Below are 19874 nucleotides of genomic sequence, written 5' to 3'. Positions count from 1 at the left end.
AATTTACTTCTTATTCTGTCATAATAAGACATATCTCATAATTTCTGTAAATAAAAACCAAAATTATACTTTATTACCTTTTCAGTTAGATAATTTATTCTTTCGTTTCAAATTATATGTTTAAATTTTTTTACATACAAATTTTAAAAATAAGTATTTTCATTTTTATCCTGATTTATTGTTTTGTTAAATTGGTTAATACATTTTGAAAAATTAGTAGAAAATTTTACTTGAAATTATAAAACAGTATTTAATTTTCCCAGTAACTCATGCATCTAAGAAATCTAATTTAAGACTAAGAGAAAAAAGCAATGTAAAGTGAAAAGCCAACAAAAGATGGTCAAAACTCCAGAAGAAGAACGTGAAAGTCGTCTGCCCATTCACTACCACGTGGGGGGGGGGGGGGGGGGGGGGTAAAAATATAACAAATTTCTTTCCCTGTCTATAAATACGTCACGAGTGACGTTAGCACCGTCTAAACGGGGATGGAGGATCCCTTGTTTTTCCATTTCGGAGAATTTTGACTAAAACAATATCCAGTTCCACGGGTTACACACAGACAGAGACAGCCCTAAACCAGTTGCAAAAAGTTGTCTTTTGTCTTGTTGTGCGTGTCTTTAATATATCGAAGATGGACGAAGACGTGATAGTCGACTTTAGTTCTCTCACACACACACAAACTATACACCGAATCACCCACTTAATACGTAATCAATGTGGTTCATTCGGTTGAGAATGAGACGCACAACCAATTCTCTTAGTTGATTAGATTAGGTTTCTCGTCTTTACTCCCTTACCAAATTTTGGAGATTTTCTTGTATTAGACACCGACTCGTTTAAAAGAAGTGATCACAGCTTCTATTAGCTCAAAAAAAAGCTTCTATTAGCTGTAATCTCTTTTGACTGATTGATTATTTTCTACAGTTATTTATACCATACTTTTACATGGATGATTAACTGGAGCCCACTGAAAAGCCCATTTAGTTATCGGCCCATTATTTTGATAGTTAAGAGAGCTCTCTCGTCTCGTGCGTTGTCCTCACAGAAACAAACCCTAAAGAGAAGCGAGTTCCGTCTTAATTTTCTCTTGTTGTCTCTCCAGCGAAAATGGCGTCGTTCGATGAAGCACCACCAGGAAACTCCAAGGCCGGTGAGAAGATCTTCAGAACCAAGTGCGCTCAGTGTCACACCGTCGACAAAGGCGCCGGTCACAAACAAGGTTACTCTCATCTCTGCAATTTTTATTCTCTGTTTGCTTTTATAATATTGAACCGATTCTTCCGTGTTGTTAAAATCAAATATTAATCATCCTTGATGTTTGATCTATTTTGCGAATCCACAAGCTTATTTTTTTCGAATCATCGTCATTAGATCTGATCCAAGAACCTTGATATCGTCTTATGTTTGTCCTGAAAACAACTCAAATAACGAAGTTGTGGTCTTGTCTCTTTTCTACAACCATTGATATTTGGTACTCACGTTCACGTTGACTTGTGAATAACCTTTATAGGACCGAACCTAAACGGTCTGTTTGGAAGGCAGTCTGGAACAACAGCCGGTTACTCTTACTCTGCGGCTAACAAGAACAAAGCTGTTGAATGGGAAGAGAAGACCTTGTACGATTACTTGCTCAACCCCAAGAAGGTAACTTAAATAATAGTACGATCTACATTCTGATTTGTGAGTATAACATTGAGATTGATTGCATTTTGATTCGGTGTTGTCATTGCAGTACATTCCTGGAACAAAGATGGTCTTCCCTGGGCTCAAGAAGCCACAAGATCGCGCTGATCTCATCGCCTACTTGAAGGAAGCTACTGCTTAGTCAATCTATCAACCAATGGTGTTCTGGGTCATCATTAATTATTATTCTTTTGACAAATAAAATCTCCAAAACTTTTGAAACTTTTTTTTTACTTTTGGATATTGTGTCTTCTTCAAATATGTTTTGGTGAGTACCAAATGTACTCATGAGTACTTTCATTTTCTGAGGCTCATTTATATAAATGCATCTATCTATAAGCATTTTCTTTTCTCACATATTGCTGTGTAGAGAACAAAAAATCAAAATATAACTCAACTATGAACAAGAATAGAGCAATATCAACTTTTTGGTTCGTACTTCTCTGCTAAGGTTTTACCAATCCTCGAGTTTATCTAATGGATCCAGATGCGTCGATGTGCTGTTCCGTCCTCTTTGGTTTGCATCTCTCTACTCATCATCAATATCCTTGATAGCATCCTGCAACACCCAACAATTAGATCCAAGTGTGTAAGCAAAATATGGGATCAGATGCTGGGAGTTTTCTGTGCTTATGCTACACAAGCTTAGAACCAATTGGTCTGACATTACAAGAGTTTGAGAAAAAGATAAGGTAGAATAGAGAAAGAGCAAAGCACTTGGTTACCTTTGCAAGACGTGTCACATATGTTGCAGCCAATGCAGTTACCAATAAACCCAACCCGAGCGTTAAAAGCTGGCCGTTTCCTCCAGGCAAGCCAACATTAGATTCTTCTTGCTGAAGACAACATAGTTACTAGATTTGCCCATTTGAAGATTATGAGAATGACAACGTATTAACAGTTTCAACACATTCATGGACGTTACGAAAGACAGCTTGATGATCTATACTATAAGCGCTTTTAACTCAATCCCTTACTAACCTAGCTTTCAATTTGGTTCTACCATAGAACACAAGCTGGCCAACATGAACCTATTTTACAATACACCCATGAACGTAAAAGCTCGGTGGACCCTACTGAGAAAAGGTCATGTTTTATATTAACGGACTAAAACTGTTGGAATGACAAACTTTGTAGAGATGGAGAAAGTGTTTTAAGTGTTTGAAGAGAAAAAAATTTTGTGAAGAAAAAAGATTTTATAACTTAGAAGAAGATTTTTATTACTCGTTACAAGCTTTGTTTATTTCTTGGTGATACAAAATGAAAGGGGAGTGGAAGTATTTATAGCCTCCAAAATACAAAATATCTTACATATTTTAATCATAAATCTAGAGAATTCTACCATAATATCTAAGATTTTTTTTATCATAATTATCTAGATAATTCTATGAGAATATCTAGATTTTTATTCTAAGGAGGTGAATGATTTTTCTAGAATGTGGACTAAGTTTTAGATCAACACATGATTAGCCCAATACTTAACTTGATCCAAATCAAGTTTACCTTTCAACACCCCCTCTTAAACTTGATTTGTTACTCCGAGTAAGCTCCTCATCTTGATAAAGTCTTCTCGTTTGAGTGGCTTAGTGAAGATATCAGCTACTTGATCATTTGTCTTCACATACTCCAATTGCACATCCATCTTGGTAACACATTCTCTTATGTAGTGATAACGAGTATCGATGTGCTTACTCCGATCATGGAAGACTGGATTCTTCGCCAATGCTATTGCCGACTTGTTATCCACAAAGATCTTCGTTGGCTCTTCTTGTGGTAGGTTCAACTCCTTTAGCAAGTTTCGTAACCAAATAGCATGGCAAACACATGAAGTAGCTGCCACATACTCCGCTTCACAAGTAGAAAGAGTGACAATTGGTTGCTTCTTTGACATCCATGTGAAAGCGGTTTCTCCAATGAAAAACACGAAGCCACTTGTGCTTTTCCGGTCATCTACATCTCCACCCCAATCGCTATCGCTATATCCAACAAGCCTGTAATCTTCAGAGATAGAGTAGTACAAGCCAAAGTTGATAGTACCTTTGATATAGCGTAGGATCCTCTTAGCTGCCTTGAAATGAATTGTTGTTGGATGCTCCATGTATCGACTCACAACTCCAACTGCGTGTAGGATGTCGGGCCTTGTGCACGTTAGATAGCGTAAGCTTCCAACTAGACTCTTAAAGAGTGGTGGATCCACACTCTCTCCTTCTTCTTCCTTTGATAACTTGACTCCACATTCCATTGGCGTGCAAACTGGATTTGAGTCATCCATCTTGAACTTCTTAAGCACCTCTTTAGCATATCATTCTTGAGTAATGAAGATTCCATTTTCTTCTTGCTTTACTTCAATGCCAAGGTAGTATGAAATCAATCCAATGTCGGTCATCTCGAACTCCTTTGTCATCTCCATCTTGAAATCTTCAAACATAATCGGATTGTTGCCAGTGAATATCAAGTCATCAACATATAAGCATGCAATCAATATATCATTGTTTTGAGTTTTGATATAAAGTGCATGCTCATATGGACACTTGATGAAGCATTTCTCCTTGAAGTACTTATCAATCCGAGTGTTCCATGCTCTTGGTGCTTGCTTTAATCCATAAAGCGCCTTCTTCAGCCTTAAGACTTTGTCTTCTTCTCCTTTAACTATGTAGCCTTGTGGTTGCTCAATGTAGACTTCTTCCTCAAGGTCTCCATTTAAGAAGGCTGATTTGACATCCATTTGATGTATCCTCCAACTCTTTTGGGCTGCCAATGAAATGATTAGTCTAACTATTTCTAAGCGAGCAACTGGAGCAAATACCTCATCATAGTCGATCCCGACTCTTTGACTATAACCTTTTGCCACCAATCTTGCCTTGTACCTTTCAACTTCTCCTTTAGAGTTCTTCTTTGCCTTGTACACCCACTTCACACCAATTGCCTTGTGCCCATTTGGAAGTGAAGCTAACTCCCATGTATCATTCTTTTGAATCGACTTGATTTCCTCATCCATTGCACTTCTCCATGACTTCTTTTCTTGGGCTTCTTCATAGTTCATAGGCTCGCAATCCGCAAATAGACAAAATAGAGTAAGATTGTCTTGATTTTCGGTTACCTCGTAGATGTCTTGTAGACTTCTAAAACGTGGAGTCCTTTCACTTGAGCTTTCATCTCCTTGAGAACTTGTTGTTGGTGAAGTTGGTGGTGTAGCTGGCTCTTCTCTCGGTTGCTCCACATTCTCTTCTTCAAAGGATGGAAAGAAGTTGTAGTCTTCATTATTTGATCTCCAATCCCATTCTCCTTCTTCATCAAAGATGACATTCCGACTAATGATTGTCTTCTTTGTTTCAGGATTGTAGAGCTTGTAGCCTTTGGAGTTAGCGTCATACCCAATGAAGATGTACTTCTCACTTTTATCATCTAGTTTGCTCCGCTTCTCGTCTGGAACATGAGCGTGAGCAATGCTTCCAAAGACTCTTAGGTGTGAGACTCCAGGCTTCCTTCCGCTCCAAGCTTCTTGTGGTGTCTTTTCTAAAACACTCTTTGTTGGAGAACGGTTTGATATATAAACCGCACAAGCAACTGCTTCTGCCCACAACTCCTTTGGTAGCTTCTTACTCTTGAGCATGCTTCTTGCCATCTCAAGTATTGTCCTATTCTTTCTTTCCGCTACTCCATTTTGTTGAGGGGTTCTTGGCACCGTCAACTGTCTTCGAATGCCATTATCTTCACAATACTTCAGAAACTCCTTGGACATGAATTCTCCTCCTCGATCTGATCTCATGGACTTGATCTTAAGACCACTTTCCTTCTCAACATGGGCTTTGAACTTTTTGAAATTTTCAAACACTTCTGATTTTTGTTTCAAAAAGTAAACCCATGTTTTTCTTGAAAAGTCATCAATAAAGAGAAGGAAGTAGTTACTCTTACCAAGTGAACTTGGTTTGATTGGGCCACATACATCTGTATGTATGAGTTCTAGTGGCTTTCTTGCTCTTGTCTCCGACTCCTTTGGAAAACTCATCTTGAATTGCTTTCCAAGTAAGCAACCTTCACACACTTGATTTGGATGATTGATGCAAGGTAATCCTTTCACCATTTCTTTCTTGGAAAGTAGCTCTAAGCCTCCAAAGTTGAGATGCCCAAATCGAAGATGCCAAAGCCAAGATTCCTCCTTGTAGCACATCTTGAGACATCGTGCAATGTCATTTTGAATGTTTAGGACAAACATTCTATTGCTTGACATTGGCACCTTTGTGATGAGATTATTTGCATTATCTCTTAAAGAAAGGCTATTATCTTTTAGTCGAATGTCATAACCTTTCTCTAAGAGTTGTCCTAGGCTCAAGATGTTGGTCTTCATGCTTGGAATGTAGTAAACGTTGGAAATGAATTGATGATCTCCATTCTTCAAGCGGATGAGAATATTTCCTTTACCTTTCACTTCCATCTTCGATTCATCTCCTAAAGCCACATCAGTTTTCACCGATTCATCAAGCTCCACGAACATGCTTTTATTTCCACACATGTGGTTGCTTGCACCACTATCAAGGTACCACTTGTGAACCTCATTTGGTTCATCCTTCTTGTAAGCCATCAACAGCATATCTTCTTCCTTACGCCGTTCTTCAACATAGTTGGACTTCTCTTCAACTCTATTGTTTTTTGGAGTTTTGCATTCAGAAGCATAATGTCCAAACTTTCCGCAACTATAGCATTTGATGCTTGATTTATCGTACCTTGATTTTGGGTTTCCTCTTCCACGACCTCTTGATGAATTCTCTCCTCTTTGGTTGAAGTTGTCTTCATATGGTCTCCAACCTCGTCCATTTACACCACGACCTCGTCCTCGAAAATGACCATCACCACGTCTCGGATGATTTCGGCCACTTTCTTCCTTGTGATCAATTCTCATCTTGAGAACTTGCTCCACAATATCTTCTTTCTTCTTCTTCTTTTCTTCATAAGCTTGTAGTGATCCAAGAAGTTGCTCCATTGTCATAGTCTCCAAGTCTTTTGTCTCTTCAATCACGGTGACGATATGCTCGAATTTTGAATCCAATGATCTAAGAACTTTCTCCATGATTCTCACCTCATCTAACTTCTCACCATTTCTTTTTAGGTTATTAGTAACCGTCAAGACTCTTGAGAAGTAATCTGAGATGAGTTCTCCTTCCTTCATTTGTAATGCTTCAAATTCTCCTCTTAGAGTTTGAAGACGTACCTTCTTAACTTGTTCCGCTCCCTTGTAACATGTCTGAAGCTTCTCCCATGCTTCTTTGGATGTCTTTGTTCCAGCAACCTTCTCAAATGTATCTTCATCTAATCCTTGATAGATTAGACAGAGAGCCTTCTTGTCTCTCTTCCTTGAATCTCTCAAACCATCCTTTTGAGTTTGAGATAGACCACCACCATTCTCCGGTTCATTGAAGCCTTTCTCGACTATCTCCCACACATCATGTGCTCCTAGGATAGCCATCAGCCTAAGACTCCAATTGTCATAGTTGCTCTTAGTGAGCAATGGAACTTGGAAGGGAACACCATTGTTTGTCATCTTCAAAAGGAACTTGTAGCTCTGATACCACTTTGTTGGAATGACAAACTTTGTAAAGATGGAGAAAGTGTTTTAAGTGTTTGAAGAGAAAGAAATTTTGTGAAGAAGAAAGATTTTATAACTTAGAAGAAGATTTTTATTACTCGTTACAAGCTTTGTTTATTTCTTTGTGATACAAAATGAAAGAGGAGTGGAGGTATTTATAGCCTCCAAAATACAAAATATCTTACATATTTTAATCCTAAATCTAGAGAATTCTACCATAATATCTAAGATTTTTTTTATCATAATTATCTAGATAATTCTATGAGAATATCTAGATTTTTATTCTAAGGAGGTGAATGATTTTTCTAGAATGTGGACTAAGTTTTGGATCAACACATGATTAGCCCAATACTTAACTTGATCCAAATCAAGTTTACCTTTCAACAAAAACAACTTACAATGATAGCTCGTCCAAAAGCCCCAGCACTAACATAAGCCCAAGACCCTGGAAGCATACCCAACCAGCTGCAAAAAACAGTAATTGAGTATGTAAACTCAGAATTCACCTTTATCAAGTTTTCTCAAAATGAAATCTTGAATAAAAAAAGTAGGACTGACACAGACCTTCCAAATACATAAGGCACAAACTTGACAGAAGTCAAGCCGTAGAGGTAATTGCCAAGAGAGAAAGGAAGGAGAGGGCTTAGCCGAAGGAGAGTAACAACCCTAAACCCATTTTCACCAATGGCTTTATCAATGGCGAGGAACTTCTTGTTGCCTTCAACTAACTTAAGGATACGCTCTCTAGCAAAATATCTAGCAATCAGAAAAGCAACACTAGCAGCCATCTAAACAAAGTAGTAAAAAAAAAAACAAAAGAAAAATTTAGACAATTAAAAACATAGGAATGTTACTTGGTGAAACAGTCGCGTGGGAGAATAACTTACAGTTCCACTGATAGAAACTATGATAGTGCCGATAAGAGAGCCGAAGAGAAGACCAGCCGACATTGTCAACGGGAGAGCCGGAATGGCTAGTATCTAACAACCAGAAGTCAAACACAAAAAGAGCTTTGAAACTGAGACTTGTCAAGATAAAAAGTGACAATAATGACATTGAAGAGAGTGTCAAGAAGCTTGCCTCAAGCCCAGCATACACGGTAATAAACAGTGCGTACCCAGCAGGACCATAACCTGTGTTTATTGGTTCCACAACAGAAAACTTTGGACAACATCTGAAACTTGTCCTAAATGTAAAAGGTCTATTGTCACTGAGATCAACATAAAACATAGAATCAGTTCGGTAATAGAATTAATAAGAACCTTCGATAAGAGTAGAGAACTGAGTGAGAAAGGTACTGATCTGGTCCTTGTAGACGTAGCCAACTCCGGCGAATCCACCAACACTACCAATCAACAAAACTCCGGCAAGAATCGTGCCCTTAAGAACAGCATCCCCATCTGCGGAGGATTTAGCGTCTTCGTCGTCACTTGATTTGGGACTGAAGAGCCACCGGAGAGTCTGGGGAGGAGGGGCGGTGGAGGGAGGGAGAGACTGTTTCTGCTTCTGCTTCTTGTTGGTCTGTTTGAGGGAAGAACATGGCTTTAGGAAATGGAACCGTTTGTAGAGTGTGAAGGAAGAGTTGCAGGTGAATGGGAGAGAAGAGGATCTGATGATGAGACCGGAAGTGAGGCTGCGCATCTTCAAGCAGCTTTGATGAAGATTGAATTGAAGCTTCTTCTGTGTTCCATCTAAATGTTTCTGAGTTTCATCTCTCTGTTGTTGGCGCGGTGAAGAGAGAGATGCAGTTCGGATGTGGCTTCTGGAGATCTAGACCGCCACGTGTGTCTCTCCTGAGGGTCAATCGCTGGAAAATTAAGTAGCCAAAAACATAATTCAAATACATGTTTTTTGTCAATAAAATCATAACTTAAATCAAAATAATAAAAATAAATTATATTTATTGTCACTTAATTTTTCACTCAATATAATTGTCTTACTAAATAAAAAAACTTTTTTTATTTCACTTAATTTAGCAAAACACATAGAAATGATCATTTTTATTAGTTTATAAAATCAGTTAGGCATGAACACTAGATATCCACTTAGGTACGAATTGTTCCTTTTGGGTATTTTTTTTTGTTTTAAAATTACTCTCTCCTTGAATATTATAAATTTATGTGTAAATTTTGAGTTGGATCGTTTTGAGTCTGAATGAGTTCGGTTCTGATGTATATGACCCTAAAAGTATCTAAATAACCAATGTATTTGAAACGGGTTTGGATATTTGTACCAAAAATAACCATATTATCCGATTCGATCCAGGTTTTGAATACAATTAGTTATATTACGACATATATCTAATTATATAAAATAGGCTTTGTTTCACTCCCAGATGGTACACGTAGGCGTCCACCTAGATAATTCAATCAATCTCAGCACACCACGTGTCCCTTCTGCTTGAACACATCGTTTCATTTAAAACGTTAGTTTATATAGGCTTTCTTATTTCTCTGTCCGTTGGGCTTTACGTTTGCAACCCTTGCACTGGGCCGATATGACGCGGCTTGCTCTAACCGTAAAATGGCGATCGTCGAATATGCATGTCTGTCCCTTCTTCTGCGCCGGCGACGAGTGACGATTGATCTGCTTAACCATGTATGAAACTGGCGAAGTTATAGTTCGTCTTAATTTCTCTTCATTCAATCGCCCACTCCGCAATCTTGAATGAGGCGTTCTTCACTCTGAGACGGTGTCAGATCCGTATAAATATGTGAGTGCTTCTCATATCGAACTCATCATCTATTTCTATCTCTGTCGACTTACTGAAATTGTGTTGTTATGGCTAATTCAAGAATTTTCTTCTCGGACTTGAAGACCGGTGGTTGCTCATCCGTCGTCGAGGCTAGACTGCTGCGTTTCTGGGAGGCGAGAAATGTCAAGCGTAGTGGTGAGATCATGTGGGTCGATGTGCTTCTGATTGACGTGAATGTAAGATCGATTGTTTTGTTATTATAAATTTTTTTTTTAAGATCTGTGGTAGATCATTCTGGTGGTTTCTCATTGTTTATCGATTCTGAGAAATATCTAATCTGTTTTCAGTCAACTATAGTCCTGTTCGTTTGGTTGCCGCAGGTTTCGGCGTCAGCGGCAGCGGCAGCGTCAGCGTCAGCGGCAGCGGCAGCGTCAATGAGGACAGTTGTTGTTCGTTTCGCAGACGCTGACGCTGACGCATACTATATCGCGACCGCAGATTTTATCGGCGTCAGCCGCAGGACGCGGCGTTCGGACGCGGCGTCAGACGCAGTTTTCTGCGTCAACGAAACGAACAAGAGTTGACGCAGAATGTTGACGCTGCCGCTGCAGCCGGTACCTGCGGCAACCAAACGAACAGCCCTTATGATGCAAGCCACCATCAATGCTCATCGGCTTTCAAAATTCTGGGAGAGGCTCGCCGATGGATAAATATATTCCCTCTCCAGTTTTGACGTGGCCCGATATGCTCAGAACTTCAGGCTTACCGACTCACCTCTGTTGATTCGGTTAAATGATAATACAGAATTTGATGAGATAACCGAACCGGTCTCACCGTTGTCTAAAGAAGGCTTCCGGTTCCATAACCAAGCCAAGCTGGTTGGATTAGCTAACACCAACACACAGCTTCCAGGTACGGACATTATTTATGTATACACAGACGGTCTTATTATGGGCTTTGGGTTTTATAGTTTGTAGCGATTTATTCATGCAACGTACTGATATTGCTCTCCATTTCCGTAGACATTGTAGGTGAGATCACTGCTGTTAAGAGTACAGTGAGTGAACTTCCAGAGGATAAGAATTGTGTCATGGCAACTATCAAGATGGAAAAGTAACTATTTTTTTTTTTTTACCTTAGATTTTGAGTGTTGATCGGTGATTAAAACTGTTTTTTATTCTATAAACTTGCAGTGATGTGTCAGTTACTCTAACTTTGTTTGACTCTCAGGCTGTTGCGTTGCACAAAAACCTTGAAGACATGCATGTTGATCCAAAGGTGATTGTTGCCACAAACATAAACCCGAAGATGGTCAGAGGTACTATCTTGATCTATCCCGTATGATGTTATCTGGTACTATGGAGATCACATTATGTAGCTATTTACTTTAATGTGTAGGCCGTTTGTTCCTCAACGCAACGTCTGGGACGCATATATATTTTGATAAGGAAACAAGTGCAGGGGAACCTTGCTTCTACAAGTAAGATTAACCGTAATTGATTGTGTACGCGTACGTTGACGAAATTATGATGATGGCCATCTTAAATTATCGTACAGGTTGGTGGCTAGGGACACTAGCCTACCATTTGTTGCACCACTACTAAGGACATATGCAAAGGTTGAGAATGTGACAATGGCTGGGCTCAACAATTTTATCATTATAGCTTCGTCACAGGTAACTTGCTGAACAAACAACCTTATATAACTTTACTTAGAATAATAGACTTCATTTTGGTGTAACTGCATGTGGTGATGTTGTATATAATGTAGGAAATTGACTTTTTATGCACTTGGCGAGACCCACGCGTTGACACTTACAAGGGATGGTGTTATGTTGCATGCTCTAAGTGCAGTAGTAATTAGTTGCATCGTTCCACCTCTGCATTCGAATGTGTGTCGTGCAGTAATTCTCATGTTGTCGGAGCGCTGCGGTATATAGTAGCTTAGCATACGATGATGATGACGACACGCCTGATGGCAATCCAGATCCTGGAAATCTTGCATCCATGGCGGTTATGGGGGATCGAAGAGTGCTGGAAAGAAGCCGGTTGTGAATGCGCATAAGATGGCTGACACGTCTTCTAATGTGGTCAAGAAGGCGCGTGTTGGTTGAGTTAAAGTATCAATGATACTGCTAATCTATGTTTTGGCCATTTACTTTTTATTTCACCTTTGTGGATGTTCTGAGTTGGTTTCAGACATCGTTCTTAGTTTGAAGTATTTCGATGTTTACAATTTTTGTATTATGTGTTTTTGTCCGTCAGTCCATTTCCGTACTTAAAGGATTTTTATTATATGATTTCGTGATTTCTGTCTAGGTTCATCCGAATGTCTGTGGCCTAATAGTTTAAACATGTTGAGAAGAACACTTTTTATACAAGTTAGTGTTACATTTGTTTCAACGATCTATTCTAATTAGTTGTCATCAAATAACTACCTATCATTTAACATTTCAAAGCAGTAGTTTATTTGTTTATAAGGACCCGTTGTGTATATTTGACTTATATATAAAAATAATCAGTTACAATAAATATAAAATGCACTACACAAGTTATTATGTAATTTATTACAGTACAATAGGATGAAATCCCAACAAGAACTGATGTAATGCCACCCCAAGAAAAAAAAAACTAATTATCAAAATAACATAGTTTATTTAGACTTCAAAAAGAAAAGAAAAACAAGTACAGAAATTAACTACTATTCATATTTTTAACTAATAAAAATTAAAATAATTATTTACTCAAACTATTTCAGTTATTATCGAATATGTATCCCGTCCGCAGGGCGGACCGATCCTAGTCTAAAATATAAAACACAAATATTAATGTTTAAAAATATAAGTATAGTGTTATTTTAGTAATTTCATTAATTATATTAATTTAACAATACATCACATCATTAATTATATTTACCGTATCAATACATCAAATCATTAATTATAATATACCATAAAAGTAATAATGCAAATTTTTTATTTATTATTTAATCAATATTAACTTTCTGCAATTATAAAAAAAAATAAGATAGCCGAGTTTTGCATATGGTTAATAGTTTGGTTTAATCTGTTTTACTAAAACTTTCTTTTGTCTTATTTCCAATTGGTGAAAAATTACATAGCCAAACACATAATTCAAAGACATAGTTTATGTGAACAAAATAATAATTTAAATCGAAACAATTAAAAATAATTACATTTATTGTCACTTAATGTTTCACTTCATATAACTATTTTACTAAATAAAAATTTCTTTCTATTTTTCTTATTTTTGCCAAATATATAGAAAGAGTTTTCTTTTTAATTTATTTGCAGAATCAGTTAAGTATGGACATTCGGATACTCATTGAGGTACAAGTTGTTTCTTTCGGGATTAATTTTTTTGGATTTTGAAATTAGGCGCCACTTGAAATTTTGAAACTAATTATAAATTTTCTTATATAAATTATTTTTTATTTTCTTAAAGTTTAATGGCTATTTTTATTTTTTCATGATTAATAAAATATATTATATTAATAAAACAAATGATATTTTTAAAGTGAATAATAATTATTAAAATTATTCAATTATTTTATTTATAGAAATTAAGAAATAAGTTATAAAATTAATTAATAGTATTTATATATAAATTTATTTTATAGATATTAAACACAAGTAAATTATTTCACATTATTTCTTAAATGATAGCTAATGTACAAAAAATTTCTAATAATTTATCTTTATGAAAATAATATTTATTAATTATTAATTAATTAAAATGTTGTACATTCTACAAAAAAAAAATCAAAATTCGTTTTTGTCGTAAAAACTCTGAGGTTGATTGTTTGTAGAAACAAAAACCAAAAGCTAAATAAAAAACCACAAACAATCGACTTCTAATTTTCATTTGTTTGGGTTCATTAAATTTAAATACACAGAGAAAAAGCTTACAACCACGATGAACTTCCTCTTCACTTCGATCTCCCTGTAAAATCAAAAATCAGTAACGAAAAATGTAAATCTGATACAGTGAAAATGAACTCGTTGGAAGAGAGAAACATATGAACAATTTTGTTTTTCTCACTTTTTCTCTGCAGAGAGGTTTTGCGGGAAGAGGAAGAAGGACAAAAGAAGAAAAGAAAAAAGAGGTTTATTTATAGGATAGAGAGGGAGTGTGTGGACGTGTGAGCCTGATATGCCTGTGCATGTCACGTGAGTGTTTTCCCTCCGCTGCAAGTTTACCGTAATTGACATATTTATCCTCAAACCGCTGCGATTTATTTGTCTGGTGCTCGTTTACAAGGAAGAGTAAATATTGGCATATTCAGTGAGGCGATGGATTGATGCCACGTGCTCTTTTTTAAACTTATGACATATTTGACGGTTGTGCAACATGAAGGAATGTGGAATCGACAGTATGTGATAACAACTTTGTGTTCCTTGTGTAGTTGTGTCAAGTGTGGTTTTGAGGTGACACGCGCGCGTGAAGTTATCACTCTGTCATTCTACTGAGTCTACTACTGTAGTCTAGAGCGGGTACCGACTACACTGCACTTGAGAATATCAGCTCTTAACAGCAAGCACATGTATCGTTTAATTTTAATTAATAAACTTTCTAACTTGTAAATGCTCTACTGCAACGCCTGCAGAAAGTAGAGCAAGGGTTTTTTCAACCACAGCAGATTTGCGTTTAGACGACAAAGCAAGTATATGATGCAATGAAACAAAGGCCCCACTCTAGATATGTTGAACGTTAAGAAAATGTTTTGAGCAGAAAGATGTTGAATAAGAACAACATAAACTTACCCCTTGCAGTTCCCTGGTATAATCACAAAAAAAATATAATCTAGTTTTATACTATTAAATAGAAATTCATGATTTCGTTCACGTGTGATATTTCGTCTTAGACTATCTACTAGAAATCAATCACATTTAACTTTTCTATCATTAATGTCATTATTAATTAGTGGTATTCACTCAGGGTGTTGTTTGATTTCTAATTTATGTTATTGTTGTGTATTGTTTTCTCGTAACGTACATGTTTTATCTGGTTCAATGTTTATCTATGTGGTGGGATGGTATATGGTTTGGTATGCTCACTCATGATCTTATTTCTATGTTTATGAGGATGTTATTTTGATCTGTTTGCAGTAGCTATATAGTCCTCTCACAGGGTCTGCCATGTGTATAGGTACTGCTCCTAGGATAGTCTCATGTGTTCTTTTAATGAGATTATTTATGTGGTGAGTAATTTAGACATTTACTACACTGTTTGCGCTTTATGCTTCAGAGCTAACTAAATTGACATGTTTTTAGAACGTGTATGCTTTGTCTTGTTTGAGAAATTTTCAGTAGTTGTTCTCTCTCAAGTCTCAACGTTGTTTGTGTATGAATGAACCCTTGCTTAGTAAATTACCCTCTCTTGTCCTAATCTGCTCAATTAAGTAGTTTGTGATCGATTTTTAATATTATGAAAACTTATATCGTAGAAAGACTTTGTTTTTATTGTTTTCTTATTTAAGAACCACTACATCTCGACCCGCGCAACCGCGCAGATTTTTGTTTTCATTTATTTTTATATAAATATTTTGTTTTCAATTCTAAATTGGTATATATTATAATATATATGTGTCTATCAATTTTTAAAACATAATAAGTTTACGGTATATTTTTCATTAAATAGATTGTTTCAAACTTTTACATGTATTTGTATCTTCTTCTATATATTAATTTTTCGATTTTATTTCATTATTAAAATCGTAACTATATATATAAAGATTAGTAAAATATTGTTTTATTGTCATATTCAAAGATATTGTAACATTTCACAAATTTAGAAATTTTTTAAAAAATTAAACTTTTTGCTTCATAGATTTATATGATCGAGTAAATAATTAATCATTTAGTTTTTGTTTAATTTTTAAAATAAACTATATAGTTTAAAATTTGTTTTCATTGGTTTAAGGTAGTAAATATTAATCATTGTTAGATAATGTGATTTTTGTTATTCAAAAAAAAATATTTGTAATTTTAAAAGTTAACATCAACAAATATTTAACATATGGAGGTATAGTATTACAACATTAAATTATATCTATTTAATTTATACTATCTATAGCCTAATAAAAATTTCTGGTATGCTCAAAATTTAAATGATAAGATTAGAGATTAAATGTAACATGGCTATATAGGAATAAGTCCATTAGGTCCATTTTTAAAAAAATCATACATGAATCAAGGTTGTGACTTCTGTTTTAATATATAAGATATATCTATTTAATTTATACTATCTATAGCCCAATAAAAATTTCTGGTAGACCCAAAATTTAAATGATAAGATTAGAGATTAAATATAACATGACTTTATAGGAATAAGTCCATTAGATCCATTTTTAAAAAAATCATACATGAATCAAGATTGTGATTTATGTTTTAATATATAAGATTTGTGATTATTCCAGACCAGAGAACATATCATTTTCGTTCTCTCACCTCTGATTAATTATGTAGATGTTTTATTTTTGGGTGGCTATTAAATTATCTATGAAGCAGGTTCAGTTATCTTATTTAGTTTCGATCGAGAACGTGCAATAGGGAGTGGAATTAGTTTCGGTCTGGGAAAAAGTTGAACACGGACAAAAGATTAGCTTCCAGCCTCGATACATATGAAATCATAAAACCATCATAGTATCAAAACACTGGAATTCACCAGAGTTAATCTCACCAGAGTTAATCTCACCTCTGAAACCACAATGTTTTAAATTCTTTGACGGAATGGAAACGGAATATTTTTAACCTGTCACATATGACTATATAATTCTGTGAGGGAATCCTAGAAAAAATCATGCATTAGCATCATCTCAGTATAGTCAGTTCGAGATCACATAACGTGTTACTGCTGTAGTCATGGTTCTTATACGCACCAGCTGCAGAAGAAAAAAAAGCAGCAACATGAGTGGTATTTAGTACATTGGTAAATCCATGGCTTTCCTTACTCCTAGAACCGTTATCTGCTTTTGATGTAGTTCTCCGGTTATAATGCCTTCCCATTTTTTAAGTGCTTCATCTTCTGAGTTCCATAGCCAATTTAATACAGGTTTGCTGTAATATGTCGCCGAGGGATTCCTTAAATCATTGTGAAATATATCCTAAATAAGCAAAAAAACATGTGGTTAAATCACAGAAGAATTAAACTAATTTAGCCATACAAAGATATGGAAATGAAAAAAAACAACATTCTTACTTCAATGAGGAAGTATCCACATACTTTCCAGCTTTTTCCATCACCTGGTCTGTAACACAGAGGAACTTCTTGTTGCCTTCAACTAACTTAAGGATACGCTCTCTAGCAAACTATCTATCAATCAGAAAAGCAACACTAGCAGCTATCTAACAAAGAGTCAAAAAAAAATTATTATTGGTGATCCTTATATATATTTTTATTAGTTATTTTTTATTTTCATACAAAGCTGCATTGAAATATAATAAATTGTTTTGAAATATCTTAAGTGAAAATATTATCTATTCCATTTGTTAACAACAAGAACTGCCGTTTTGTACTAGTTACCTTATATGAGGAGTGTTTATTTTGCTTTGCTTTTTCATTTAAACTAATGACCAAACAAAAAAGAGAAAATTACTCAGACTAACTCTTATTTATTACGTAATTACTAGATTAACTTCCTTTCATCGATTCATGTTAGAAGGGTAGCATAAAGACGAAATAACCATAATAGTTGATAATTATTACTACAATGCCATTATATTAATTTTGGTATACAATTAAAAATACCTATTAAAATCACGATAAAAACACAGTTTTTACAAAAAAAAAAAAAAAGAAATTAGGGTTCATGGGATTCACCGGCGATTCTCGACGAATTGGGAGAATCCTAGTTAGAAAGCGGAAATTCCATATAAAATGGAAACAGGACCAGGACCAGGACCAAACAAGGAAATGCAGAAGACTCTCTTGCAGTTTGAGAGTAAAGTTGACAAGGAGTCTACTTTTTAAAAGTTCAGTCTATGGAGGTAGTAAAGAAAGGCGTATCTACCGACATTCCGGTTTGTATGTACTTTGATGCATTTTCAACTCTGTTTTACCATAAAAATGCAGATGACGAGTTATGTAGCCGCTGGGTGTGGTTATCGTTTGTTGTGTTCTTATAACCGCCGGGTGTGGTTTTTGTGTTCTTATACAATCGGGAACTTGAAAAGATGTGTTGAATGATAACACAACCTTGCTTTTAATCGATGTGTTTCGGGTTTTGGTTGTTTTTGTTGGATAATTCCAAGCTTGTGGAAACTTAACATATTATTAGATGTTTAATATGTTAAGATAAACACAATAAGAAAACCTATAAATAGGAAAAGGAAGTTTCTATTTAGGTTAGATTTGTGTTTTCCATATCCCACATGTTAAAGAGAATTGTCTTTCATATAAATATAGGTCTAATGGAGAGGTGTTCCATATGATCTAAGTGAAACATATTGAGAGCTTTAGTTTTGAGTAGTTTCTAAAGCTAATAAGAAAAGTTGTTCTTATAACTCTTTGTGTTTCTAAGAGATCTGAATTGGTATCAGAGCCTCAGGTTGGAGACTCGATCTAAGCTTAAGTTGTAGCTTAAGATCCTGGTGCTTGTGAATAAGAGATCGCGACGGCAAGATGGCTGACGTGACTAGGGCTCCACGCACGAAGGACTTTGGATCTACATCCATCCAATGTCCGATGTTGTCACCGACAAACTACACAGTTTGGTCGATGAGGATGAAGGTTCTACTACGTGTTCATGAAGTGTGGGACACAATCGAACCCGGTTCAGATGATCAAAAGAAGAACGATGTTGCGATAGCTCTTTTGTTTCAATCTGTTCCAGAGACTTTGATTCTCCAGGTGGGAGAACAAACCGCATCAAAAGAGATCTGGAATGCCATCAAGTCGCGACACCTAGGAGCTGATCGTGTAAGGGAGGCGAGACTACAGACGTTGATGACGGAGTTTGATAGGTTGAAGATGGATGATGGAGATACGGTCGATGACTTCGCGGGGAAGATATCGGGCCTATCATCCAAAGCAACCTCGTTGGGAGAAAACATAGAAGAATCCAAGATGGTCAAGAAGTTCTTGAAGGGTCTTCCAAGACACAAGTATATCCAGATCGTAGCATCACTTGAGCAAGTCCTAGATCTCAACTCGACGGGGTTTGAAGACATAGTTGGAAGGCTTAAGGCGTACGAGGAGCGTGTAGGAGAGGAAACTCAGAAAGAAGACCAAGGGAAACTGATGTTTTCGAACAATGAAGAGCATAGTCAGAGGGGCTATGAGAATTCCCGTGGTAGAGGAAGAGGACGGAACGGTAGAGGCAGAGGTCGAGGTAGGTCACACAACCAAAACCGTGCGTCACACACCGAAGATAACAACCCGAAGAAGAATCGTTCAAAGCTGATATGTTGGAGATGTGACAAGCCTGGTCACTACGCAACTGTCTGTCCCGAAAAGACAGAGAAGAATCAAGAAACCAACCTAAATGAGACAGAAGAGGCTGATGCACTCTATATACACGAGGTGGTGTTTTTGAACGAAAATAAGGTGGTTCCAAAGAATCTTGATATCGACAAAGGCAGTGCAAGTGTCTGGTATTTGGATAATGGAGCGAGCAATCACATGACAGGGAACAAGGAGTTCTTTTCGAGTTTGAATCTCAACACCAAAGGGAAGGTGAAGTTTGGTGATGGATCATGTGTTGACATTATAGGAAAGGGTGTGGTTACCTTTTTGTGCAAGACTGGAGAGAAGAAGGCACTCAAGGACATATACTACATACCCGATCTGAAGCACAATATATTGAGTCTTGGGCAAGCAACAGAAAACGGATGTGAGGTTAACATGAAAGATGTCTACTTAACGCTCACAGATTAGCATGGAAGGTTGCTAG

General features: G+C 36.3%; 3 protein-coding genes across 10 annotated transcripts; 2 read left to right on the top strand and 1 right to left on the bottom strand.

Annotated features, from left to right (window-relative positions):
* The first annotated feature begins 657 nt into the window (after positions 1-657).
* On the top strand, positions 658-2040 carry LOC106411021 (cytochrome c). Its single transcript, XM_013851695.3, has 3 exons — positions 658-1219; positions 1511-1644; positions 1733-2040. Exons 1-3 carry the CDS (start codon positions 1108-1110, stop codon positions 1823-1825), a joined length of 339 nt encoding a protein of 112 aa, XP_013707149.1. The 5' UTR covers positions 658-1107; the 3' UTR covers positions 1826-2040.
* On the bottom strand, positions 1998-9073 carry LOC106411019 (TVP38/TMEM64 family membrane protein slr0305). 6 transcript variants are annotated; one of them, XR_007326150.1, is made up of 8 exons: positions 8571-9073; positions 8348-8477; positions 8155-8247; positions 7832-8055; positions 7666-7732; positions 2665-2714; positions 2409-2537; positions 1998-2242 (listed from the first exon to the last, which is right to left on the bottom strand). XR_007326150.1 is itself a non-coding variant. In XM_013851692.3 (7 exons), exons 1-7 carry the CDS (start codon positions 8906-8908, stop codon positions 2213-2215), a joined length of 957 nt encoding a protein of 318 aa, XP_013707146.3. In that variant the 5' UTR covers positions 8909-9063; the 3' UTR covers positions 1998-2212. The 6 variants fall into 6 exon arrangements, 3 of the variants coding, with proteins under 3 accessions (XP_013707146.3, XP_048618662.1, XP_048618664.1); XR_007326151.1 differs by having other exon boundaries at positions 2409-2519; positions 8571-9072; XR_007326152.1 differs by lacking the exon at positions 2665-2714 and having other exon boundaries at positions 8571-9070.
* Positions 9074-9262: 189 nt separating this feature from the next.
* On the top strand, positions 9263-12261 carry LOC106407079. 3 transcript variants are annotated; one of them, XM_048762709.1, is made up of 8 exons: positions 9713-9980; positions 10085-10198; positions 10343-10874; positions 10985-11075; positions 11156-11280; positions 11361-11442; positions 11520-11637; positions 11733-12261. In XM_048762709.1, exons 4-8 carry the CDS (start codon positions 11053-11055, stop codon positions 11823-11825), a joined length of 441 nt encoding a protein of 146 aa, XP_048618666.1. In that variant the 5' UTR covers positions 9713-9980; positions 10085-10198; positions 10343-10874; positions 10985-11052; the 3' UTR covers positions 11826-12261. The 3 variants fall into 3 exon arrangements, 2 of the variants coding, with proteins under 2 accessions (XP_048618666.1, XP_048618665.1); XM_048762708.1 differs by having other exon boundaries at positions 10063-10198; XR_007326153.1 differs by having other exon boundaries at positions 9263-9980; positions 10063-10198; positions 11193-11280; positions 11361-11637; positions 11733-11839.
* The last annotated feature ends 7613 nt before the right edge of the window (positions 12262-19874 follow it).

The sequence above is a fragment of the Brassica napus genome, chromosome C7 (genome assembly GCF_020379485.1).
Source record: "Brassica napus cultivar Da-Ae chromosome C7, Da-Ae, whole genome shotgun sequence".
Lineage (NCBI taxonomy): Eukaryota > Viridiplantae > Streptophyta > Magnoliopsida > Brassicales > Brassicaceae > Brassica > Brassica napus.
Note: the sequence above shows the minus strand (reverse complement) of the source record. Positions and strands in the feature narration are given on the sequence as shown.

What these genes read in the sequence shown, in the direction of transcription:
- LOC106411021 (XM_013851695.3), top strand. Translation starts at nt 1,108, where the DNA reads ATGGCGTCGTTCGATGAAGCACCACCAGGAAACTCCAAGGCCGGTGAG. An exon ending in AGGCGCCGGTCACAAACAAG is followed by an intron (nt 1,220 to 1,510) that starts GTTACTCTCATC and finishes TAACCTTTATAG; the next exon opens with GACCGAACCTAAACGGTCTG. An exon ending in ACTTGCTCAACCCCAAGAAG is followed by an intron (nt 1,645 to 1,732) that starts GTAACTTAAATA and finishes TTGTCATTGCAG; the next exon opens with TACATTCCTGGAACAAAGAT.
- LOC106411019 (XM_048762705.1), bottom strand. Translation starts at nt 8,908, where the DNA reads ATGCGCAGCCTCACTTCCGGTCTCATCATCAGATCCTCTTCTCTCCCA. An exon ending in GGCTACGTCTACAAGGACCA is followed by an intron (nt 8,478 to 8,570) that starts GATCAGTACCTT and finishes TGTTGATCTCAG; the next exon opens with TGACAATAGACCTTTTACAT. An exon ending in GTGCCTTATGTATTTGGAAG is followed by an intron (nt 7,733 to 7,831) that starts GTCTGTGTCAGT and finishes TGTTTTTTGCAG; the next exon opens with CTGGTTGGGTATGCTTCCAG.
- LOC106407079 (XM_048762709.1), top strand. Translation starts at nt 11,053, where the DNA reads ATGGCAACTATCAAGATGGAAAA. An exon ending in GGGGAACCTTGCTTCTACAA is followed by an intron (nt 11,443 to 11,519) that starts GTAAGATTAACC and finishes ATTATCGTACAG; the next exon opens with GTTGGTGGCTAGGGACACTA. An exon ending in TCATTATAGCTTCGTCACAG is followed by an intron (nt 11,638 to 11,732) that starts GTAACTTGCTGA and finishes TATATAATGTAG; the next exon opens with GAAATTGACTTTTTATGCAC.